The sequence below is a fragment of the Galeopterus variegatus genome, unplaced genomic scaffold, assembly GCF_000696425.1.
Source record: "Galeopterus variegatus unplaced genomic scaffold, G_variegatus-3.0.2 Scaffold6103, whole genome shotgun sequence".
In the NCBI taxonomy this organism is placed as follows: Eukaryota; Metazoa; Chordata; class Mammalia; order Dermoptera; family Cynocephalidae; genus Galeopterus; species Galeopterus variegatus.
Window position 1 is genome coordinate 8785 of NW_007732214.1, and position 24030 is coordinate 32814.

At 34.8% G+C, this 24030-nt stretch overlaps 1 protein-coding gene across 1 annotated transcript in view; it reads right to left on the minus strand.

Moving 5' to 3' along the window:
- Positions 1-618: 618 nt before the first annotated feature.
- The window catches only part of LOC103605823 (acyl-CoA synthetase short-chain family member 3, mitochondrial-like), a gene marked incomplete at its 3' end in the record, with an annotated part of 109719 nt that continues 86307 nt past the window's right edge, over positions 619-24030 (minus strand). The window contains exons 11-14 of the mRNA XM_008590444.1: positions 16228-16323; positions 13368-13431; positions 3327-3408; positions 619-741 (exon numbers count right to left, since the gene is read on the minus strand). Of these exons, the coding sequence (XP_008588666.1) occupies positions 619-741; positions 3327-3408; positions 13368-13431; positions 16228-16323 (365 nt within the window). The remainder of the gene's footprint in view (positions 742-3326; positions 3409-13367; positions 13432-16227; positions 16324-24030) is intronic.

The window sequence follows — 24030 nt, forward strand, 5'->3', positions numbered from 1 at the left end:
TTTTTTTTTTCTTGTACACAATAAAAAGACCAGTCACAGACTGGAAGAAAATATTTGTAAATTGCACATTAAATGAAGAACTTGTGTCCAGAATATATAAAGAACTCTCAAAACTGAACAGTAAGAACACAAACAATTCAATTTTTAAAAATGGGCAAAAGATTTTAACAGGTATCTCACCTAAGAAGATATGTAGATGGCAAATATGCATGTGAGAAGCTGCTAAGAATATTAGTTATTACAGAAATGCAAATCAAAAGTACGATGAGATACCATTACACACCTATTAGAATGGTTTAAATAAAAAGTAATGACACTATCAAGTTCTGGAAAGAATGGGAAGAAATAGGAACCCTTAAACACTGCAGGTATGTAAAATAGCACAGCCACCCTGGAAAACAGTTCGGCAGTTTCTTATGAACTTATACATACACTTAACCCAGCAATGAGGGGAGCATGGAAAATCTAAAAATCTACAGAAGTGAGGTGAGAAAGATACCTACTTTCTGCTATAAATGAAGGGTGTGGAATGACCTAGCATCAATATTGTCTTCGGTTCAGCTCTGTTCCTAAACACAACTTGGAAAAAAAATACCGATATTCAATATTCATCCATACCTCTTCAATGGAACCTGCAGAAATCCTGTGACCTGCAACATTTATGACATCATCAACTCGAGACAAAACATAAACATAGCCTTCCTCATCCATGTAACCAGCATCCATGGTGTCATAGTATCCCTGAAAACAAGAATAAATAGTGTTTAATTAGCTTGTAGTGTTAGGCAGCATAATCATTTTTAAGCTTGATAAAATATCAAATGTGGTAGAAATGGATTTACTGTGTGCATTTGACTTTTTTTCATCCTACAGTTTGTAATTAAATTAATTTTTATTTTGAAAGCTTACTAGAATCTCTTTGCTACTCTAATATCCAGGAATAAGTTAATGTGTTCTCATATATATTTAAATTAAGCATTTGAACTTAGAGTTGTAAAGTTTATGAACCCTATTTCTTTTCTAAATGGAGAAGTAATAGCTTAATATTTCTAATATACTTTGACATTGCAAAGTAATTCTTTGATATATTTTTTCTTTATTGCATTAATTTTTAAAATCTTTAAAGTTAGCTCCCTATGAATAATTACAAAATAGAGTGCTAGTTTATTAATTTGGATTAGGATTGTACTCAAGCTTCAGTGAAATTTAATAGTAAACATGAAATTTAATTTTTAATTAACTCAAAGTAGCACGTCTTTTCTGGTCTGGAAATCACAATACAATGAAGAATCAAGAAGAATAAGAAGTAGAAAGAAAGAAGTATTACTTCCTCTAATGCTTCTGAGTTATCTTGATACTTATATTAACGATTGTGGTCTCTAGGACACATTCCGGTAAGTCATTATTTGTGTTCCTTAACCTTTCTGAGACTTAGTCTGTTCATCTGTCAAATGGGGCTAATGAACTCTGCCTTAAAAGGCTTCTGTTAAGCATATAGTATATGGTAAGCATACATACATATGTTAAGAAATACTGTATATGAAGTGCTATTGATTGAATTGTGTCCCCTAAAGTTTCGTGTATTAGAAACTTAATCTACACTGTGATAATGTTAAGAGGGTAGGAAATCCTATTAGAGTAATTGAAAGATGGGGCCTTAGAGGTGATTAGATTGTGAGAACTGTATCCTGGTGAGAGGATTGATCTATTATGGAGTAATGGGTGTGGTTCTGATGGCTTTAAAAGGAGAGCAAATGAAGAATTAGCTCTGTCATGCTAACCCATTTGCTATGTGATACCCTGTGTTGCTGCAGAGCCACCACCAACAGGCCCTCTCTAGATGTGTTCCCTAGACTTTGGACTTCCCAGGCTTGCAATTGTAAGAAATAAATTTTGTTTTCTTATAAACTACCTACTTTCAGGTATTTTGTTATAAGCAACAGAAGCAAACTATACATGAAGTAAAGAGGACAGACTCTGGCATATCAGAAGCTCTCAATAATTGGCTGAGCTTACTGCAATTATTACTGTGATTACTATTTGAGAGGCAACCTTGAGTTAAGAGCATGAACTCTGGAGCCAGACTTTGGGTTCAACCCTCCTGCACTGTTATTAAGCCCTCAGATTAGAGGTTTGAGGTCAGGTAACAAGGCAGATTATAGTGTCACTTCATATAGTTTAACCATAAAACTGGGGCTTTGAGGGAGTTTTCAGTGTTTAAGGTGATCATGTCAAAACCACATGCACATATTATTTGCCATTGTCAGGTTATAATTAATCATATCAGTACTCTGAGGATTTAACTGTGGCCCACCAAGCAGATAGATTAGGCTAACAGGAGTCAACTATACTGACATATCTTCCCTGCATCTTTTATCAGGAGCATGTTTAATTTTGTCTACTGAGGTCATTCAAATCTACGACCTCTTTCTAAAGAAAACTATTTTAATTCTTGTCATTTGTCAAGTTGATTAGGTTCTCTGCCCTTCACTCACAAATAATAAAGATAGAATGCTAAATACTTGGACAACTTTTTTTCATAAAATTCTGATATTCTTTCTTTTTTACCTAATGTAGAATGAGGACCAGGTTACACTCTCGGGGAAAGAAATAGAGGTAGAAGAACAGCCGAAGGACGTTGGTGGGACTGTGACATGTGTGATCAATGAAGTGCTGTTGAGAACACAGCACACATCACCTTGGCATGGAGTAACAGGGCAATGACAAAATGGGAAACAGGTAGACACTCTCTGTTGTCCAGAGCACCGAGGGCTGTTGGGCTTTGAGGACACTATCTCTATTCTGTATCTGTATTTTTAAAATGAGACTTTAAAACAAAGAACTCAGAGTACATTCAGGAAAGGATGTCAAAAATAGACTAAAGGATGGAAAAATACAACTTCTGGGCAAGCTGAATGAATTTTGCTCACATAATTGGGTGTAGAGGAAGTTAAGGGGTCTTCATGACCTCGTATAGTTCTCATTAGCTGCTCTCAGTCTGTACAGAAAAACACAGTGGAGGAAATAATATAGAGAACCCAAAAATCATTTTAATTTAACCAATAATTTTCTGACACTGAAGGCTGTTAAGTTCTAGGAAAAGCTGATAAAAGGAACTAAGAAATTTCTGTCCGAAGACTGATAATATGTACAAAAATGACTGACATATATTTGATAATTCTTATTCCGGAGATCTGGAAACTGGTCCAGACAACCTTTAAAAGTTGCTTTTTAATCTATAATCATAGGAGCAAGTTACTCAATTTATTATGCAAGAATTATAGAAAAGTATATAAGAAGATAAAAAAGTATAGTAAAGTTCTTACAGGAAATTTTTCGAAGTATAAATGTTTGAAAGCTTCCTGATTCTTCCAGAGTCCCGAAAAAGCCCCAGGTGGTAATGGCAACCTTGTATAAAAACAGAGCAGTTGAAATCATGATAAAAGTGATAATAAAAACAATTTGATTAGAACTATTAATTTTCCAGTGTGATGGAGAACTACAGTTCAAATCTTACATTGAAATGTAACCCTTAAATCTGCTGGGAAGATTATATCTATTGAGGCCTAAATTGCTGACCATTGCACAGCAGAATTATTGAAGAATGACTATAGTGTCTGGAACTTGCACAAAAAGCCCACACATATGACATTCAAATAGCTAAGAGCAATAATTATTGTTTCAATCCGAAGCACAACATCTGCAAAAAAAACCAAAAATGCATAACTGAATTACTTTTTAAGAGAAATATTCTTTAAACATAGGAAAATAAATTTGCTTTTTTGAAGTACCAAGTCATCTTCACCTGTCTTTTTGTTCCAATTAAGCATTGAGTGTTCAATTCTATCTTCACTATCAATGTCCCTCCTTCCTCTGGGAATTGCCTCTTACTGCTCCCTGTTGTATTTTTTCTTTCCACGACCATCCAGTCCTATGTGATTTCTCACACCTATGAACACACGGAAATACCTGAGCATGTAAAATGTAAGCTAACATATATCTTTTCTTGCCAGCCAATTTCCTCTCATATGTTCTTCTTTCTTCCATAGTGTCAAACAGATGTTATACACATGGCAAGGGCTTAATCTCTATCTGTCTGTCTATCTGTCTCTCTATCTATATCATCTATCCATCTATGTTCATGTTAGCCCTCTGTAGGAAGTGCCTACTAACAAATAGAACCACTCAGATTGTTTCCTTGATGCAGAAATTCTAGTTTGCAAATTCAGATACTGTAAAACTTAAAGACTTTCAGAAACCTGTTTTCTAATACTTGCACAATGAAAAAGTACTTACAAAGCAGAATGGTGCCTTCACAGTTCTGATTCTGAAAAAATTGAACATAAACCAGAGAGGGCTACTGCCCACATGAGGGAACATCACACACTCTCCTTGCAAGCCATGTTTTCAGGGTGAGAGGGAAGCAGGGTGGTCAGATGGCCACCCTCATATTAGACTGTATTAGCACCAGATTTTATTCTCTCATTCTGTCAGGCAGAAAATGCTGCTACAGCTGGGAGCAGCTATGGATACCTCTTTGGGCAGCCCAGCTGATATTGCCCATTTCTGCCATGTTTAACCTCCCAGTAATGACCCTGGTGAGACCTTCTCATTGGCTAGGTTCTTTTTTTTCTTAAGATGGAGAAAATGTGCTGCTACATCAGTATTTCTTGACCTCATGTAATTACATAAAATGCACACGAAGCATTTTGTAATCTGTAAAAAAAAAAAAATGCTGGTGTGTTGTTATTGCTGTTCATTACTAAATCTGTATGAGGACAGCAGGCTGAAGCAGATAATCCTGTCAGGCTTTTATAATGGACTTTACTATGTTAATCCTTCTAAATCACACACACATATATATGTATATATATAATTTTACTTCATTAGTTTAATTGTTAATATTTTACAAAAAGTGTAAATTCCATTATTAAGCATTGAAATAATATATGAATATGACAACTACTAAAAATCAATTTATCAATATTTTCAGGATTCTAAAGGTAAAGAGGTAAAGAAGGCACTAAGAAGAAGTGGCAAATTAAATTCCAAAGTGGTCCAAAAGGGGTAATAACATTAACGAATGAAGCAGATTATATGTGAAATAAACAATAATAAATGTGATGGAGATGCATTCTGCTTGCCCATTAAATAAGAGATAATTTTTAGTTGCTCCCAAGAAGTATGCCATGATATATAGTCCTATCTGTCTTTCATGGTACTGTTTTTTGACAGACACATGGGTATTAGAGAATATCTGTCTACTATACTAGAAGAAATATAAAAGGTCACTCTGAGAGAATGTGGCAACTGACATTTGTGCTGGAATGAGGACAATAGAGAGTGGTGGGTACTGGAGCAAATTAGAATGCACATGCCAGGTACAACTGGAACAGCTGTTTCTTAGTTCCACCTGATTGCTGATACATAGGAACACTGATCTAAATATTTAATCAGATAATATGCCAGTAAAGAGAACTATGCATATCAAAGTGCATATTGCTAAGCGTTTCTCTCACTTTACCGCAAATCAAAGATTTTAGCTCATCGGCATTCACATATTGCCTCTTCACAGTATAGACTCCTAAGTTCTTACAATAATAATCCAAATGATTTAGTACTTGCTGTATTGAACATGATTTGATTTTCCTGGTGGCCTATATGTATCTGATTCAATGTGTGTAGACGGAACCAAAAGTTTAGCATTTTATAATGAGTATTACCAGAAAGAAAGAGAAAATCTTACACTTTCCAGAAGTCACTTAGGTTTGCAACCTCTGTTTTTAAGAGGAGATGCCCTTATAACCTGTGTTTTCTCTTGCTTCCTGAGAAAGACATGGTGCTAGTAATTTGTGATGGAGTACATTCTTATGGAAGGCTACAGGATTAAAAGTACAGGTAGCTATCCACCAGAAAAAAAAAAAAGCATTAAGGACACAGGCTTTCTCAGCTGTTGCACAAAGCTTTAAATGCCTGAATAAATTTTCTGAAGAACAAAGACAGTACAGATATTTATACCATCTTTCATTACAGCAAGAAATGTCTGCATAACTTTGTATATACTCATAGATCCTGGGAATTAAGAAAAATATACCAAGTGATTTTTATATGAGGTGCATGAACAAGGCTGATAAATTTCTGAACCCCCTGAAATTAAATGTAAAATTTAGTTATATGTAGGTATCTATTATGCGTTTCTGAGGAGAAAGTCTTTGACTTTCATGCAACCACCAAACATTAAAACCTCTGTACAATGGAAATAGAGTATCAACTTGAAATGCACTCAGTGATAAAAATAGGTCATCCTAAGCGTGCTTTAAAGCACCCTTAAATTGAATCATTAGAAATAGAAAATCTCAGCCCTTTTTTTTTTCTCCAGGATTAAAGCCATCCTTAGGGAGAGACATCATGTGCCTAGCTTGTTTCTTTTGGACTAAAGAGGTAATTGCCTTTAAATATGCCATATGGTGGTAGAGAAATGGTAATGAAGAGAATTAAAAAACAGGTGAGAAGTGTAGGAGGAAGTAAAGGAGGAAAAAGAGGAAGATAGGCTCCCAGAATATTGAAAGGAGAAAAACAGGTGCTAGAATCATTTTAATCATCCTGCAGGAACATGTAACAAAGAACCCAAAATATGCAATGTGTGACAGACTTCTTATACAAGAGGAAATATCATGAGAAGGTAGGGAGCTTAGAGAATTTGACATATAGTAGGTGGTCTATGATTTGGATCATGAAGAACAAATTCACGAAGCTGAGAAAGGAACAGTAAACAAAGGCACTTCATGTTGTGTGACCAACATTCCTAAACCCTTCCCATTCAGCCAGTTAATCAACAAATATATGCTGATTTCTTAAAATATGTAAGGTACAGAAATAAGAGCTGGAAAAAATGAACTGAATAAGATGTACACAAGTACATATGTCTGTTTAATCTAACCCACATATAAGATGTGTGTGGGGGGTGGAAGGATGTGTATGAACTGTGTGAACAAAGGAATAAATAGGAACTGGAGCAAACGCCAAATTTTACATAGCCCTAAACATCATGAATAGGTGTGATGGTTAATTTCATGTATCCACTTGCCTAGAACATGATACCCAGATATTTGGTCAAACATTATTCTAGATGTTTCTGTGCAGGTATTTTTATATGAAATTTACATTTAAGCCAGTAGACTTAGAATAAAGCAGATTACCCTCCATAATGTGAGTGGTTGTCATCCAATCAGTTTAAAGTCTTAACAGAATAAAAGACTGACTTTCCTAGAGGAAGAGGGAATTCTGCCCTCAGACTCAAACTGCAACCCTTCTTTGGGTCTTCAACCTGCCAGCTTACCTTACAGATTCTGTACTAGCCAGTCTCCACAAATGCATGATCCAATTCCTTAAAATAAATTTCTCTCTATATATATATATGTATATAGACATCCTATCAGTTCCATTTCTCTGGAGAACCCTGAATAGTTCAATAGGCACGTGATAATGCTAAGTTACCAAAGTTTTTTAAAAGAAGGAAAGTATATAGTCAGATCTTTGTTTTAGGAAGAATAATAAAGGTGTTGTGATGGATTAGTTAACTAGAAACCACAGTAAGAGGATGGAAATCAAATATGAGGGATGAAGAAAAGAGAATAATCAAAGCCGACTCTAAAGTTCCTAGTCTAAACCAATGCTGATGCCAACACAAAGTATACAACGTAGTAAAAGCAATATTTTTCAGAGAGGTGCCACACTAGGGTTTGGAGAACTATAGAGAAGATAGAGAATTTGGTTTAGGTGGCAATTTTTAAGAACCTGTGGCATCATAGGTGGAGCAATCAAATAAGATGTCAATAAAAACATGTCTGAAAATCAGAAAGGAGATGGGCCTGGGTGGATATACAGATATGCTCATCATATGCAGCTAGGTAATTAAAGACATGTTAGAAATCAGTACGATGATTCAGGGAGAGGATATGGAAGAGGAAGAAGAAAACCAAGGCCAAACATTAGTGTCAAAGAAGGATCAAGGAAAGAAGACAATTGAATGAAAAGAAAAAGAAAATAAGAGATGTACAAGAAGCTAGAGAAAGTAGTATCATAGGAGCCACTAGAGTAGAGTTTTAATAATAACTGAGTCTTCAAAAAGGTCAAATGAAGTACAAATTTTGTTTGAGAGTGGATTCAACAGTAGTCATGGAACACAGTAATCAAGGTATTACAAATATCTTCAGGATTAACATTTCAGGGAGCTGAAGTGATTAAGGAGCAAACAGGAAGTAAGTAGAGGCCGTAAGGTTGGACTATACTTTTTAAATATTTGCGGGTGACTGGAAGGAGAGATATAAATCAGTGGTTTCACACAGAGAGGCAGGCTGATACAGGATGGGGAAGATTTCAGTGGAAGCGGCCAGGGGAGAGACAACGAAGATGTTCATTCATTCACGTATGAACACATGCATTCGTTTTCTTTGTTCAGTCGGTATTTGCTCAGTGCTTGGTATTCCTCAGTCATTCTTCAGTATTAATAATACAAAGATATAAACCACGTTCTCAGATGCACGCAGATGTTGGCATATTGTGAACTACGAGAACTTTAGTATTTTTAGAATGCAAATAGGGAGAAAGACTGTTGTGAATGGTGTCTACTCCATTTAGTTAATGAAATGATGTCAAAATGTAAATATTCAGGATGTTTGTCAGGAAAGTTTTATAGCAGGTGGTTAAGCCCTGCATTGCCAAGAGCTCTTGGAAGAGAAGTTTTTATCCCTACTCAAGGTGTGGAACTGCTGAAATAGCATGTGCGATTGTCCCAAGTTATTTTTGAAATAAGTGGGAAAAAACCTTTAGAGCACCTTCTAAAATAACTGAAATTAGGCTGAAAATCAAGATTGTAGTTTGTAATTGGTAATTAATAGGATGAAATAGGGAAATGTTTTCTGTTCCCCACTAACAAGGTGTGGCATCTTTAAAAATTCAGATGATGTTATCCGAATATTACAAACGATATCTAAAGAAGGAACCTTGGAATAAGCCATATAATGTTCCTAAAGAAAAGCAGAAAAGAAGAAAGTTTGCAGAATTGGAAATTAGGTGTATAATACAAATAGAAATACAAATTAGGTGTATAATTTATGTATATATATATAGATAGATAGATATATAAACGTTTATATATATTTATCTCTATATATATACATAAATTATATATATGTATCTATTGTATATATATTTATGTATATATACATATATATATATACACAATAGATATCTATAAACGTTTATATATATATATATATATATATATATATATAAATTTTAGAAAACTTGAGAAGAGAAGCAAAAAGATCCAGACAGAAGTTAGGTGTATATGAGCTGGAGAAGAATTTTTTTTGCAGTATTCCAAATTAACACTTTTTGCCTTACTGCTATTCTAAGGATTATCCTATATTAAGTACAGTTCTTCTTTAGTGGGTGCACTGGGGCTCATTTTCTGAAGTTACAGAAAAAGAACACTTTTTCTGTACTTGCAATACTATAAAAATGCATTGGACTGACAGAAGGAAGGGAAAGATATAAAAATGTGCTGGTTAAGGCCTATTCTCATCCTCAAATTTAAAATCAAATGCTACCACCCTACGATACCTTTCCCACCTCTTCCAAGTGAAGTGCAAAAGGGAATTTTGTGACTATTCCTCCAATTGTGAATCTGGAGTTCCTCTTACAGAATGTCCTTTCCTAAGAGACTAATCTGCAGGGGAAAGAGGAATAACTAAGACAGCAGTGATACCCATGTGAGAGGGAGGCATCAGAATGCTGAGAAATCTTAAATAGCTAAGGCAGAAAGAGCATGCCCCTTGTCCTAGGGTAACGTATGCCTGACCAGTCTGAAATGGGAAATTCTTAAGTGCCTTCTCTCCCAGATAAGGGATGGTCTGTATTCACTCCTTTATCAGGAATCCCCTTGGTAAAAGAAATAAATTGAAGACATAATTCCTGTTCCCTAGAAAATTCTGGAGTTAAATCCCAACTTTGTACCCAGTATTTACTAAAGGGTCCTTAGGCTTTACTTGAGATTTTTATATGAAGTTACTTTTTAGCTCCCCAGAAGAGACTGACTAGGCCATCATTTCTTTCTCTGTGGGCAGACAAAAGACTGGGTAATAATGTGAGTTCTAGCTGTTTAACTACTAATGATACTTAGTTTCTCATGACTAAAATGAGGATAATATCTGTCCCATTGACTACCTCACAGTGTTGTTATAAGGCTAATAAAAGATCATACTAAAATCTGTATGTGGGATTTGTAAAGGAACAGGATTATAATTATGTGACATCCTTCGTTTTACTCAAACGACACCCTGATGAAAAGAAAGCTATTCTGACCCTTTTCCTAGATGGCAGCACAGTGAATGAATTACTCCTGGGAAGCTGTAAAGATGTGAACAAACATCATTAAGTGCCAAGAGTTCATATCTGGAGAATGAGAAATTGGTAGGTGCTAAATTAAAAGCCACTTGGACAATTCCATACAGCTACCTTGAACACCCTGCTGACTGTAGGGCACAGGTCAGTGGAACACAGCATGGGGTGGACAAACTACCCTTCCAATACCAAAAAAAGATCTGGTCAGAGAAAATATATGCCCTTCAGAGAGAAAGAGCCAGAGACCTATGGCTTTAATAACAATGAGCACTGTGGTACTAAGGATGGCAAATGCATTTAAAATTTTTTTTCATGCCCTGCTCCCTGTTGCCTAGAAATTACTGACTCATAGTTTTATTTCTGCACCTTGGAGCTCTGGATGCAATTATAAGAGTGCCTTCTAATATTCATGAGCATTTTGTATTCATAGCAATTCAGATACCATAACTTTTCCCCTAAATTATCTGCCTGGAGTAGGCTTCAAAATCAAAAGAATTTTCTTACATCCATGTGGACACGAAGTTTTCTCTTATACTAGAAAAATAAATTCTATGGCTGCAAGTAGTCTATCAAAACACTAAAACTGCTAGTTTCCTGTTTACTATATCCTAGGCCCTACAGTAGTTTAGGAATCACTAAAATGTCCACCTTCTAGTCCCCAGGAGAGCAAAGCAGTGATTTCCAGAATGCCACAACAAAGGAGGTGGAAAAATCTAAATGGACCAAGAGTGTTTTGGGTTTTGTTTGTTTGTTTGCTTTTTTGTCTCCTTATATCACTATTTCTAAATATGAAAATGCATAAACAAGTCTTACTGATTGACGTTAAATATGAAAACATCCTGCACATACTGCAGGCAGCCATCGGGAAGCAAGAATAATTTTCACATTGATGAGTTAGAGAATGGCTACTGGCGATGCAAGTGTCAAAAGGAAACCCTTGCTCTCATAGATAAAAATGAGCTCTTGAAAAATGGTTTCAGGAGCTGTTCTATTAAAAGGGAGGTCAGTTCTTTTGGTGGTAACCTTTTTTTTCTGATTATTTCTACCTTACCATTCTAAAACAATAATAAATATAATATTTTCAAGTATCTAGTTTCACCATCAACCTAAGAGAAGAATCAAATTCCATGGCCTATTATAACATATTGCATCCTTAAATAATTTATAATGAAATTTAATAACCACAGATCTGTACAATAAAATTCCCTGCTTAGGAATACAGAGGGTAGAAAGTCATCCTGAATTGGTGACAATCTGAAACATAGAATGCTTAAAGGCAATAGTTGTGTTACTTTCGTGTACTTGAAATAATGGCTATTAGAAAAAATTATAGTTTATGTGGAGTACTGCTGTATTTTATTATCTCTGAGTGGATGTGGGATGAAGCATCCATAATTAGAGTGACAGGATCCATGAGGGGTTTAAAAACTGTGCTGGCATCAAATGCCACCTCTGAGATCTTGCAAGAGTTGCTTTATGAAATAGATGACTCACACAGTTAGGAGGTTATATAAAAATGTGTGCTCCTCTAGTGCTTTTAAAGCTCTCCAAAATCATGTGATTCCCTAAGCAAGCTAAATATCCACCCATAATTGTGTTCATATTATTAATTTCTCTAGCAAACCCACTCCGCTACCCCCACTGTTTTTCCCCAAACAAATCAAATTTCAACCAGCTCTATGTTAATATGGATTCTGATTCAGATAAATATAAATACAAATGACATATTTAATATTTAACTTTTCCATCTTGTTGAAACTTTAACAAACGGGTTAGTGTTAACAGTGATGCATACAAGTATGTGAAGAATTGTATCATAATGTCTATCCCTCTATCAGCTTTTTGTGAAGTTAAAATATCTCTAGATAAAGAAATATGTTCTTTTTTTACTAGTGCTTTTCAAGTAATTTTCATAGAATTTATAATACATTATTAATGGGAGACAATCTTATACCAATTTGAAAATGCCAAGAAATAGTAGTTCTTTTGAGTTCTAACAGAAATATATGAGAAAACCAGTCTTTTCTAAGCCCTCACATACAATGTTCTTTATAGCAGTTCATTCTGGCAAATTTTATGACTTAAACCACATCAGCAAAGATTCCAATATCATGCTAACCAGAGGCACTAAACCTGAATCAATTATTAAAATGTCACAAATTATGTGCCTCTCAATAAACTTCCATTTCAGCTTCCACTAACATACCATTTTAAAGTAATGATTTAATTGAAGCAAATGTAAATATTTTTACTTCAAATTTTAGCTCTTTTAAGTGAACAGTGATAAAAAATGTTAACAAGGTATTGTGGTATTTCATAAGTCAGGAACTTTATAATATGCTACTATTTGACACAGTAATTATACTTTTAGGAATCTATTCATTACTATATCAATTATCAGAAAAGAAGAAAAGATAAAACCAAAAAGGTATTCAATACAGTAGTAATTATAATCCTAAAAATTCAAAAAAGACTAAGAGGCCTGCATTAAGAAACAGAGTAAAAATTGAAAATGCTTCTGAGACAGGTTTAAGGGAAAACAGAAATACACAAAAATATACTGAACTGATTCAACAATGTAAAATGCTTGTCAAAAAGTGGAAAGTCACATATATTACAAAATTAACAATATATTGCGAGGAGTAAAAGTTCAGAAACTTTATTTACTTGTTTATGGTTGTTGTATACAAGTTACTTTTATTATCTATACATTACTTGTATAATCAGAAAAAAGTTATTTAAAAAGATGCAAATTTATCTTTTTAAAAATTGTATCTACATTTGTTGTACTTCATGGGGCTTCTATGTTTAAATCACAATAGAGTTAGCACAATTCCTGAGCAACACAAAAGCTCATTCTGCAAACTCCTCCATATATTATCACTACAATCACTCCATTTAAAAAAATATTATATTCCAATTTTTGCTCTTTAAATAGCAGTATTAAAAGTTTTGCTTACTTCACCACAATATTTCCTAAACACCGAGCCTTCAGTTTTTGCATGTTGTCATCCAAAACCATAACTACAAAGTAAAATATAAATAAATGTAAATTTTAATAAAAATGCATAACCTTAATGCTTAAACATTTTCCACATTTTCTGTTTTTAACCCCCAAAACTCTACCTTAAAAATCTTTCAATTCCGGTGAGACCATGAACATATACAAATAACTAAAATATCATACAAAAAATATAAAGGGCATGCTCATTTGATTTCTAACAAGATCATAAATTTTTCTTCAGAATCTCCCTTAAAGACATCATTTTTCAAATATAAACATAGATCATAAATTTTTCTAAACATAGATCAAAATCTCTTTAAGGGAGATTCTGAAGAAAAATTTATGATCTATGTTTATGTTCATTTAATATATCTGTCTAGTCTATCAAAAACTTTAAAAATATTTTCAGCTTTCTAGAAACTAAAGGAAATAATGTTTTAAAATAAACCAAAAAATACTGTAGGCAAAAAAATAAAGCATTTAAAGGCATAGAGAGCCTCTTATTCTGATTTAAGGCATAATACCCACTTATAAACTTTAAATTAGGTCAATTTCATCTTCCCAAATATTATCCAGATGCTTTATGTGACATCCTGAAAAAAATCCTGAAAGAGTTTAGGAGATTAAAGCTGGTATCCACATTTGGTAACCCTTACTGCAAACTGAATATGAAGATAAATCATTATCTTCTAAGCTGTGATAGATTCTTTATGTGGCTTCATTAATCCAGGAAATTCTATTGTAAGTAGCTATGAGAAGAGAAGGACATCGTCCGTCCCACCAAAAATTAATAGCTTTCTTTTTTGTGTTCCTGGAGCAATTTGTTTTCAAACTCTATTTTGACATTCAATTAGTAGAGGTGTGAATATCTGTATCTCACTAGATTGTGAGTTCCTTAAAGGTGGAAGCCATGCCTAATTCATCTTTCTGTCCCCAAATCCCAGTACAGTAGCCAAATTACTCTGTGTCCCTGGGCATGGTCTATTACCACTTTGGTTTCCCTATATATAAAATAGGAGAAATTCTTTTCTCATAGTGTTGATACAAGAGTTACTTGGGGGAAAAAAAAAGGAATATAAAGTGACAAGCTTGCATAAGATACTCAATGAATAAAATTAAGTGTTATACTGAATATTTTTCATACAAAAAGCGTTTTCTTTCCTTTCTCAAAAGGATCCTGCTTTCTTATTATAATATCGAATATTACATTATGCTTTTGATCTCTGAATAACCACAAAACATAAAATCATCAGTCATAAAGTCACTGGTTCCCTGATTATAAATATTTAACCTGTGCTGTCTGCAAACCAGTGAGAAACTTCTGTATTGAAGTTCCATGAGGCAACCAAGCTTAACTCTTCCTTACAGCTGTATTTAAAAATGGTACTGAAATACTAAAAGGGAAATGTGTTTAACATCTCTCACAATCAGCAACCCCTAAAAATGTCTCAACACAAAAATTTTTCTGATAAAAGAAGCAGAGGTGACAGAACTGTTCAAATGGAGTATTTCAGTAAATCTAGGTTCACCTTTCCATGGCTTCAGAAGTCACTGATTTCACAGAATATCTATTTCTGCCCTGAATAAAAAATCTGAAGTGTCTTTTTATGAATATATCTACTAACTTAAACCAAATGATTCATGGTTTTTTTTAACTAGTCATTGTCCAAAAAGGAAATTACAATATTTTTATGTTAGGGAAGTAAAAGATAAATCTCTAAGTTTTATAATTTATATGCTAATAGAAAACATACATTAGGTATCATATTTTGTCCCCCAAAGCTGGGTTTTCCTCATAAATCTATTAAGTTAAATTGTGTGACCTTATACAAATTACATAACCTCTGTGCCTCATATTCCTTGTCTGTGAAATGAGTCTGTGAATCTAAATCATCAGTCCCTCTGGCTTTTTGAAATATCAGTAGCACTATTAGCTAAGATTTAATTCAGTCTTTCTACTAGTAAGCACTGTGTTAATATTTCATTGGGTAACATCAAAACACAGCAGCCCTAGAAAGCATATAAAATTATTATTCTATTTAGAAATAAGAAAACTGAATGTTCGAAAAGTTAGACGACTTGTATAAGGCATACAGCTGAGGAGTGGAGTCCAAAGGAAATTATTTAACTACTATAATCACTACCATAATTTTAAAAAGAAATATTCAAAGGATATTTTATCTCTTTGTCACATAAAGCCAGCATCACAAATATGTTTCCCTTTAGAACTCTTACTCTTTGTGTTTATTTTTAGCCAAGAAGGCTCAAAAGCCTTGTCATCTCTCCTAAATTAAAAAGTAGCATATGTAATGGAAGAAATTGCAGCTTTTGTATTGAGAGCAAGCAAAGAAAGAAAGAGACAAACAAACAAAACTCACAGTGGTTTGCAGGATCTAACTAGCTGTGTTACCTTAGGAAAGTTATTTGTCTCTCTGGGCATCAGCTTAATCATCTTTAAGATGGTAATAATCTCTTTGAATTAAATATACTTCAGTATTAATCAGAATAATGCAGTCTAAAGTTTGGGCACCTGCCAGGTATTTCATACATAGTAATTTCAAACCCATATTCTTAATATACATTTCAAATTACATATTTTTTTGGTATTAGAGCTGTTTAGAACATGTCCCTGAAGGTCCACAACCTTACTTTTGACAGCAAAAATTAAGTCATTTATTTTTTAATACAAGGCACTTTCTCAATCAAATACTTATTAAGCACCTAGTATGCTTCATGCAATATGATACATGCTAGATGCAGTAAAATACCAAATTTATGAACACAGCATTAGTCAAATAATCAGAGCCATTTCTTACCATTGTATCCTGGAACACTTTTTCCTGCTTGCCCGGGTGGAGGTGTTTTAGAATCACCTATTCCAATGCACGACGCTGTAATTGGGGATCCAGTTTCTGGAGAAATAAATGTTACTTATCATTTAATGTTTCAACCTGGGATCATGATGTTTCTTCAGCGCATGCACAAACTACCACACCCTATTTTGTCATATAATTTAATTGCATTAGAAATAGATGAATACTGCAACTGTAATATTTAAAAATGAAATAAAGGGCATAAAGAAAAATTATGATTTATAATAACAATCTGCTTATTATAAATAATAATTTTTAAATGAACAAAAGACTGTAACCAAGATTTCACAAAAGAAAAAAAAAATCCAGAAATTTATAACACATCTATAGCTTTAAAACTTAAAGATACATATTTAGAATAATTCATACAGTAATGTTTCTTCTAAAGAAAAGAAAGGCTGTTCTAGAGTTCCAGTTGTGGATCAGCAGGCATAAAGAATGGCAAATTATGTAACCATGAAGGTTTTATAACACACATTAAAAGCTAAAAGATCACTAGAAAAGATGCTTTCACTTGATTCGCCTATTTTGTTTATCATTGTAAATTACAGTTGTGTGCAAAATATTTCTCTTATTTGTAGCTTATTTCTGAAATAATTAACTAAAAGATTTTTTTAAATATATGAATAATGTCATGCTCGAATTTTCTAAGAACACGCTTGCCTAGAGACCCTGCATCTAAAACTGAATTTACCAATACTTTATCAAGTTGTTCCCACTCTGTTGTTCATGGACTTCCAGAAGCCCCAAAACATAGGAAGGAAGATGTCTACACTATGCTGACTATTCCACCAAGACCATGAACTTATTAATAATTAGCCTGCATTGTTTAACAAAAATGTTAAATCTGTTTTCTTTTTCTTAGGTTGTATCAGCCAGAATAATAGCAGATATTACCTGATAACTATAAGTTCTGAAAGTGATTATTTTTATGGAGAGATGCATTTGTTATTATTGATAAATATAAGTTTGGAGTTAACAGAATTTTCTAAATGTGAGATGAACTCATATATGTATGGAGGGGAAGGGTTAGAGGATATTGACAGTGAAAATTTGGGAATTACTGGCTTAATATTATACACACAAACATACACATGCATAAACCCTAGGAATTAATTGCCAAGCCATTCATATCCAAAATAATCTGAAAAATTAAAAATACCCATCTACCTAAGTACTCAGAATGTATTCCTTTTACCATGGTCTTTACCATAATTTATTGTACATTTGTATAATTTTAGAATGATGAGAAGGATTTATTACTGTTCTTTACCTCTCCGTGTAGTTCAGTTTATTAATCACATTTTATGGGTGGTGGCTCAGCTGGCATCAATAACAGAAGATGGAATTTTGAACATTAAAATGGTTTCTAAGTCACAGTCCAGTGCTTAAGAAGCTAAGCCATATGGTCATCACTGAGGATAACCAGCAAGCAAGCAGAGCAGACATTGCTGATGTCTAACAAAGAGTTTTCAAATATTTTCATATCATGACAAAAAGTAGAAATGTATTTTATGAAATGGCATGCCATCCCTGTGCACTGCTCCTGCCTGTTTTCCTTACAGAACAATTAAAGCATGGGACAAAATCCACATGCTCAGAAGGATTAACAGCATTTCCCCTTTGTCTTTTTAAAAATGTCTAGGTGCACACCTCAGCCGTCCTTCAAAACTGATGGGAGAGAGAAGCGTGGGGATGAAGACAGGAAGCAAGCTTGCAGAGTGAGCTGCCTAAAGAAAGGTATGCAGAATGAATAAGATGACAAACGAAACAGAAGCTACTAGGACACACTAGGAAAGGAAACACTCCCTTCAAGATGCTTCTGTTCCTTCCCCCATCCTCATGGAAAGCCACTGCTATAGTAAATTGATTTTAAAAGTACTTCTTATCAGGTTCAGTTCCTCAATGGAGGCACTCCAATCATCTGGAGTACAAACTCTCTGCAGTGCTTCGCAACTCCACAAGGCCTCTACAACTTGTCAGCAAATGGCTCTAGAACCATAAATGTACCTACCAATGGCTCTAGTACCTGCCGCCTAAAAGAAAAACAAGCAAAAACCACCACAACAAAACTGTAACTGCACCATAATCGATCCCTTCTCAGTGTGGATTCTTAAAAAAGACGTCGGCACTCTGTCCATCCTATCCCACCAAGAGGAGAGTGTGGAAAGAGAAAGTGAGACTAAAACCTAATGTTAAATAAAAATGCAAGAAAGGACTGGCAAAGCACTGTCAGTATTCTCTGTCTAAAGTAAGTTTAATACATCCTGAGATTCTTAAGCTTCTTTGTATAGTGATTACTTATTTATAATCTTTTAACTTGCACCTGTTTTGTTACAGTTAATGAGACAATGATGAAAAGCATATTTTTCTATATAATTAGTTTGAATTTCAAAAGCATTAAAAAGGATTATCTATTCAGATTACTTAGAGTAGATGATATAAGTTTATATTTTGGACATTAATTCAAGTATCCCATTGAACTTATGTCGATATTCATCAAGGGGATTAGAAAAAGAACTATTGCTGAAGATATAATCAGACAAAATAGCAGTTTCTAAGACTCAAAGTATGGTGAGTTATAGTTAGGGCAAAGTGGGATGAGAACCACCATAACACTTGTCAAAAACACTTTGATTTCCTCTCTTTGTACCTCTGAACATCCCAGGGCCCAAAGACTGACTGATCTATCTACAACACAAACATACACACGTGTGTGCACAAGTCCATGCACACAGACCACATAAACACCCTGGCTGTCAAGCTGGTCCATGCACAGAATAAGCTTCTGGTTTGGGAAAGCCCCAGGCATGCTGCAGTCTTTAACTGAAATCCTAAAGACTACCAGAGCCCCATTTCAAAGATGTTCCATAAACATCTGCTTCACACTACCCAGGCTATAATTAACTGGCTAACAGTTATCTGGAGAGACAGGAAATCCAGATGTCATGTTGTGATTGAATAAACCAGCACATTCTCTTTGAAGAAGAGAATTGAATGCTTCATTCGGAAAAATCTTAACAGAGACCTTAGCTTTAGAAATACAAAATGTACAGCAAATCACCAGCACAATTTCTTTAGATAAGAGATAGCCAGGAAGAAGATGGTAGGGAATTAAAGGGTGTGAAGAATGTTACAATGATACATTTATACTCAGCCTGCATTAGAAGCTAATAGAGACAAACCCACAGCTAATATCATACCTAATGGACAAAAATTGAAGGCCTTTTCCTCTAAGATAAGGATGTCCACTTTCCCCACTATCACTTGACATAGTCCTGAAAGTTCTAGCCAGCACAATAAGGCCAGAGAAAGCAATAAAGGGCATCCAAACTGAACAGGAGGAAATCAAACTATCTCTTTTTGCAGATGACCTGATCATATACATAAAAAACCCCAAGACACCACCAAAAAAATACTAGAACTAATAAATGAATTTACTAAAGTGGTAGGAGAAAAAATCAACACTCAAAAATTAATAGTGTTCCTGTACACCAACAACAAAATATCCGAAGAAGAAATCAAGAAAGTAATCCCATTTACAATAGCTACCAAAAAGATAAAATACCAAGGAGTAAATTCAACTAAGGAGGTGAATGACCTCTACAATGAATAGTATAAAACTTTGGTGGAAAAAATTGAAGAAGACATAAATAAAGAAAAATATATCCCCTGTTCACAATTTGGAAGAATTAATACCATCAAAATGTCCATATATAATCAAAAGTGATCTACAGACTCAATGCAATCCTTATCAAAATACCAAGGACATTCTTCATAGAAATAGAAAAAAAAACCTAAAAATTTGCATGGAACCACAAGAGACTCCATATAGCCAAAGCAATCATAAAAAGAACAAAGTTGGAGACATCACACTACCTAACTTTGAAATATACTATAAAGCTATAGTAATCCAAACAGCATGATATTTGCATAAAAACAGACAAATTAAGCAATGGAACACAATAGAAAGCCTAGAAATAAACTGTTGCATCTGTAACCAACTGACTTTCGACAAAGATATAAAAATATACACTGGGAAAAAGACAGCCTCTTCTATAATGGTGCTGGGAAAACTGGATATCCATATGCAGATGACTGAAACTAGACTCCTATCTCACACCATACATGAAAATCAATTCAAAATGGATTAAGGATCTAAATTTAAGACCCAAAACTATGGAACTACTAGAAGAAAACATAGGTGAAACACTACATGAAATGGGAGGTGGCAGCACTTTTCTGAACAAGACCACAAAGGCACAGACAACTAAAGCAAAACAGACAAACGGGACTACATCAAACTAAATAGCCTTCTACCTAGCAAAGGACACATCAAGCTAGGGTTGGGTCTGGCACTCACTGACCCCTCAAGCCCATTGTCCAGTCTGGGACACAAACCCTTCACATGCCAGGCTGGGTCACCCAACCCCTCACACACCTGGCTGGGTCACCAGACCCTTCACATGCAGGTCTATGAGCTAGGTAACTGGCAAAAAGGTCCTTGGAGCCATAGGCTTGAGAGCATGGCTGTGCAGGGTGGACACCTGAGGCAGTAAATGCCAGCCAAGTGGCAGCAATGCACATACACCCTAACTCCACCTACACACAACTTGGTTACAAAGAATGCACCACACCACCCCCAACCAGATCTAAAGCAAGGGGCACCTGATTAAATTATTCTATTTTCCCAACAGATACAATCAACAAAGTGAAGAGACAACCTACAGAATGGGAGAAAGTTTGCAAACCACACATCAGACAAGGGGCTAATATACAGAATACATAAGGAATTCAAACAACATCACAGCAAAAAGACAAATAATCCAGCTCACATAGTTCTTCCAAAGAAGGAGAAGAATGGAATAGATAAATATACCACTTCTGAGGTTCTCATGTCGAAGAGGATGAGAAGGGAGTAGAAAACACCAAGACTATGTCTCATTAGAGAAAGAAAAATCCTTGTGACAGGGAGTAAGCCCAGTCTCTCATACTTGCAAATGGAAGTAGTGGTGTACAAATCTTTTTAGCACATATTTATTGAGCAGCTATTATGTGCTAAATGCTGTTGTTAGAGCCAGGGATATAGCAATAAACAAAAGTGGCTCACATTCTAGTTGGGGAAACAATGAACAATATACATAAGTAAAATATATTGTATATTGAAGAATGATAAGTGCTAAGGAAAGAAAGCATAGATAGGGTAGGAAATGTCTTGGGGAGGGGTTGCAATTTTACATTGGCTGAGCAGGAAAGACCTCGCTGAGAAGGTGACATTTCAGTAAACATCTGAAAGAAGTGAAGACATGTGACATTACATTGGCTGAGCAGGAAAGACCTCGCTGAGAAGGTGACATTTCAGTAAACATCTGAAAGAAGTGAAGACATGTGACACATAGATATCTAAGGAAAAGAATGTAGGGGATGAAATCTCAAATGCAAAGGTCCTGAGGTAGATTTATTCATAGGGTGTTTGAGTGAGGCCAATGGGAGGGAGGCAGAATGAATAAGAAAAGCATTAACAGAAAATAAGTTCAGAGAGCTAGAGAGAAGACAGATCATGTTAAGAGTACTTTAAAGCCATGGTAAAACCTCAAGCTTTTGTCTGAGTGGTGATGTAAACTCATGAGGACTTTTAAGCAAAAATTTAATGAATCATAACAATGCAAATGTAATTTGTTTAAATATTTGCACCCCATTTATGTTCTATGTCCAGGATTATTTTATTTGGGCTTCAAGGGAGATGTGTGGGAGGAAATGAAGAGGCAGACAAAAGCTGTATTAGAATAATTGACTAATAGATTCCTGTGGCTTCCTGAATATCAGGAACCAATTCACATGAGATTTCACAAGATTTGGCACAGACAGGTGGTAGATGGGAGACAGATTGTGTGGGTAGATGGCTCACACAAACCAAAAATAATCGCCTTGATTATATGTGTTAATGTATATATAAATTGATACAACCTTTCTGAAAGGCAATTTGGCAATTCTTATAAGAGATCCTTAAAAATGCACACACTTTTTAACCTTGTTTTTCCACTTTCAGAGTTATATATAAGAAAATATTTGTGGGTGTTCACACATATATAGCAACGAGAATGTTTATCACAGTATTGTTTATATTAGAGTTTAGATAATCCAAAAATAGAAATGATTCCATATTGAGGAGTAATGCAAGGCCATTTGAACACTACAGAAGAATGTCCACTAATAGGAAATAATTTTCACAAAATATTGTTTAGGAAAAAGTTATAAAACAGAATGAATATGATGATTCATTTTGGGGGGTAAATAATATACATTGAGCACAAATATATATCTTGGCAAGATACATAGTAAAATATTAACAGAAGCTATTTCAAATGCTTAGAAATAGGGAAGTTATGTTGATGAGTCTAAAGGCTATATCCACAACGTTGAAATTTACCCACAGTGGTGGATTAAAGATGGCTGAAATTCTTCGACACTTCTCCTATCGAGAAGTAGGTTCCATGTGCCATCTTCTTAATTTGGATGGCTTTTTGATTGCTTTGACTGACAGCGGAAGTGATGCTATGTCAGTGTCCAGGAACAGGCCTTAAGAATCTTCATGCACTGTCTCTAGAACCCTTGAGCCACCATGTAAGATATATGAACCACTACTCTGAGTCAGCCAAGCTAAAAATGCTATGTGCAGGCATTTCAGTCAACCATCATAGTTGAGTCCAGCCTTCCAATAATCCCCAGGCATGAGAGCAAAGCCTTCCAGAACCCTCCATTCTAGTCCATTCACCATTAATTACTGTCTGAAATGTTTTAATCAACAATATGTGAAGCACTAGAATCCCTGGCTGATTTCTGCCTATGATCCACAAAATCATGAGATATGGGTATTTTAAGTGCTGGGTTTTGAGTAAATTTTTTTATATAGAAATAGATAGATGGAACACTTGCCATTAAAAATATGACAAAATCTTTTTTAAAAGACTTACTGCAATTATCAAAAAGAATTGTGTATGAAGACATTCTCTTAGCTTGTATGAAATCAAGTTCTTTTTCCTGAGTCATTTGTATCAGCAGGACCAAACTGTCCAGTTCCTGACATTTTGTGCTCAGGAAACATTGGCTGACTAGTAAATACATACTTCTGACATGATTTTGGGCCCCATTTTCCATTATTAAGATCAACACTCTTAAAAAGTAAATAGTAAGTCACAGAATGCAATCCCAAAATGAACCACAGAGAAGGAGAAATAGAGGACTTTGGGAACAGAAAAACTATATGTTACTGTTATAATTCTATTACAATCTTTTCTTATTCTAAGAATGATACTAGAGGTCAGTCCTTCAATAAGTATTTACTGAATATATTCTACTCACTGAAAGGCATTTCTTTTCAGGGGAAGGCAGTGTTAAGGGTGGAAAGACATGCCAAATAGAAATATCAGTATGTGTAATGGTTCAGAAGTTAGACCTTCACAGAACTCCAATTTATTCAGCGAGCAAAGCTTGGAGGTGGCAGGTTGACTGAGAGAGATGAGGAAAGGCAAAACAAAAGAGGTGAGTACAGTCAGATAATGAAGTACCTTCTATTCCATGTCAAGAAATTTGGATATTATTCCAGGAACAAAGGGAGACACAGGGGGTTTAGCAGAGGCAATTTGCTCAGAATTGCATTACACAAAAATCTCTTCAGTTGCAAACTGGAGCACTAAACTGATGATCCCAACCCAGAGCAATAAATGAGTTAGATGTTTGTGGTCT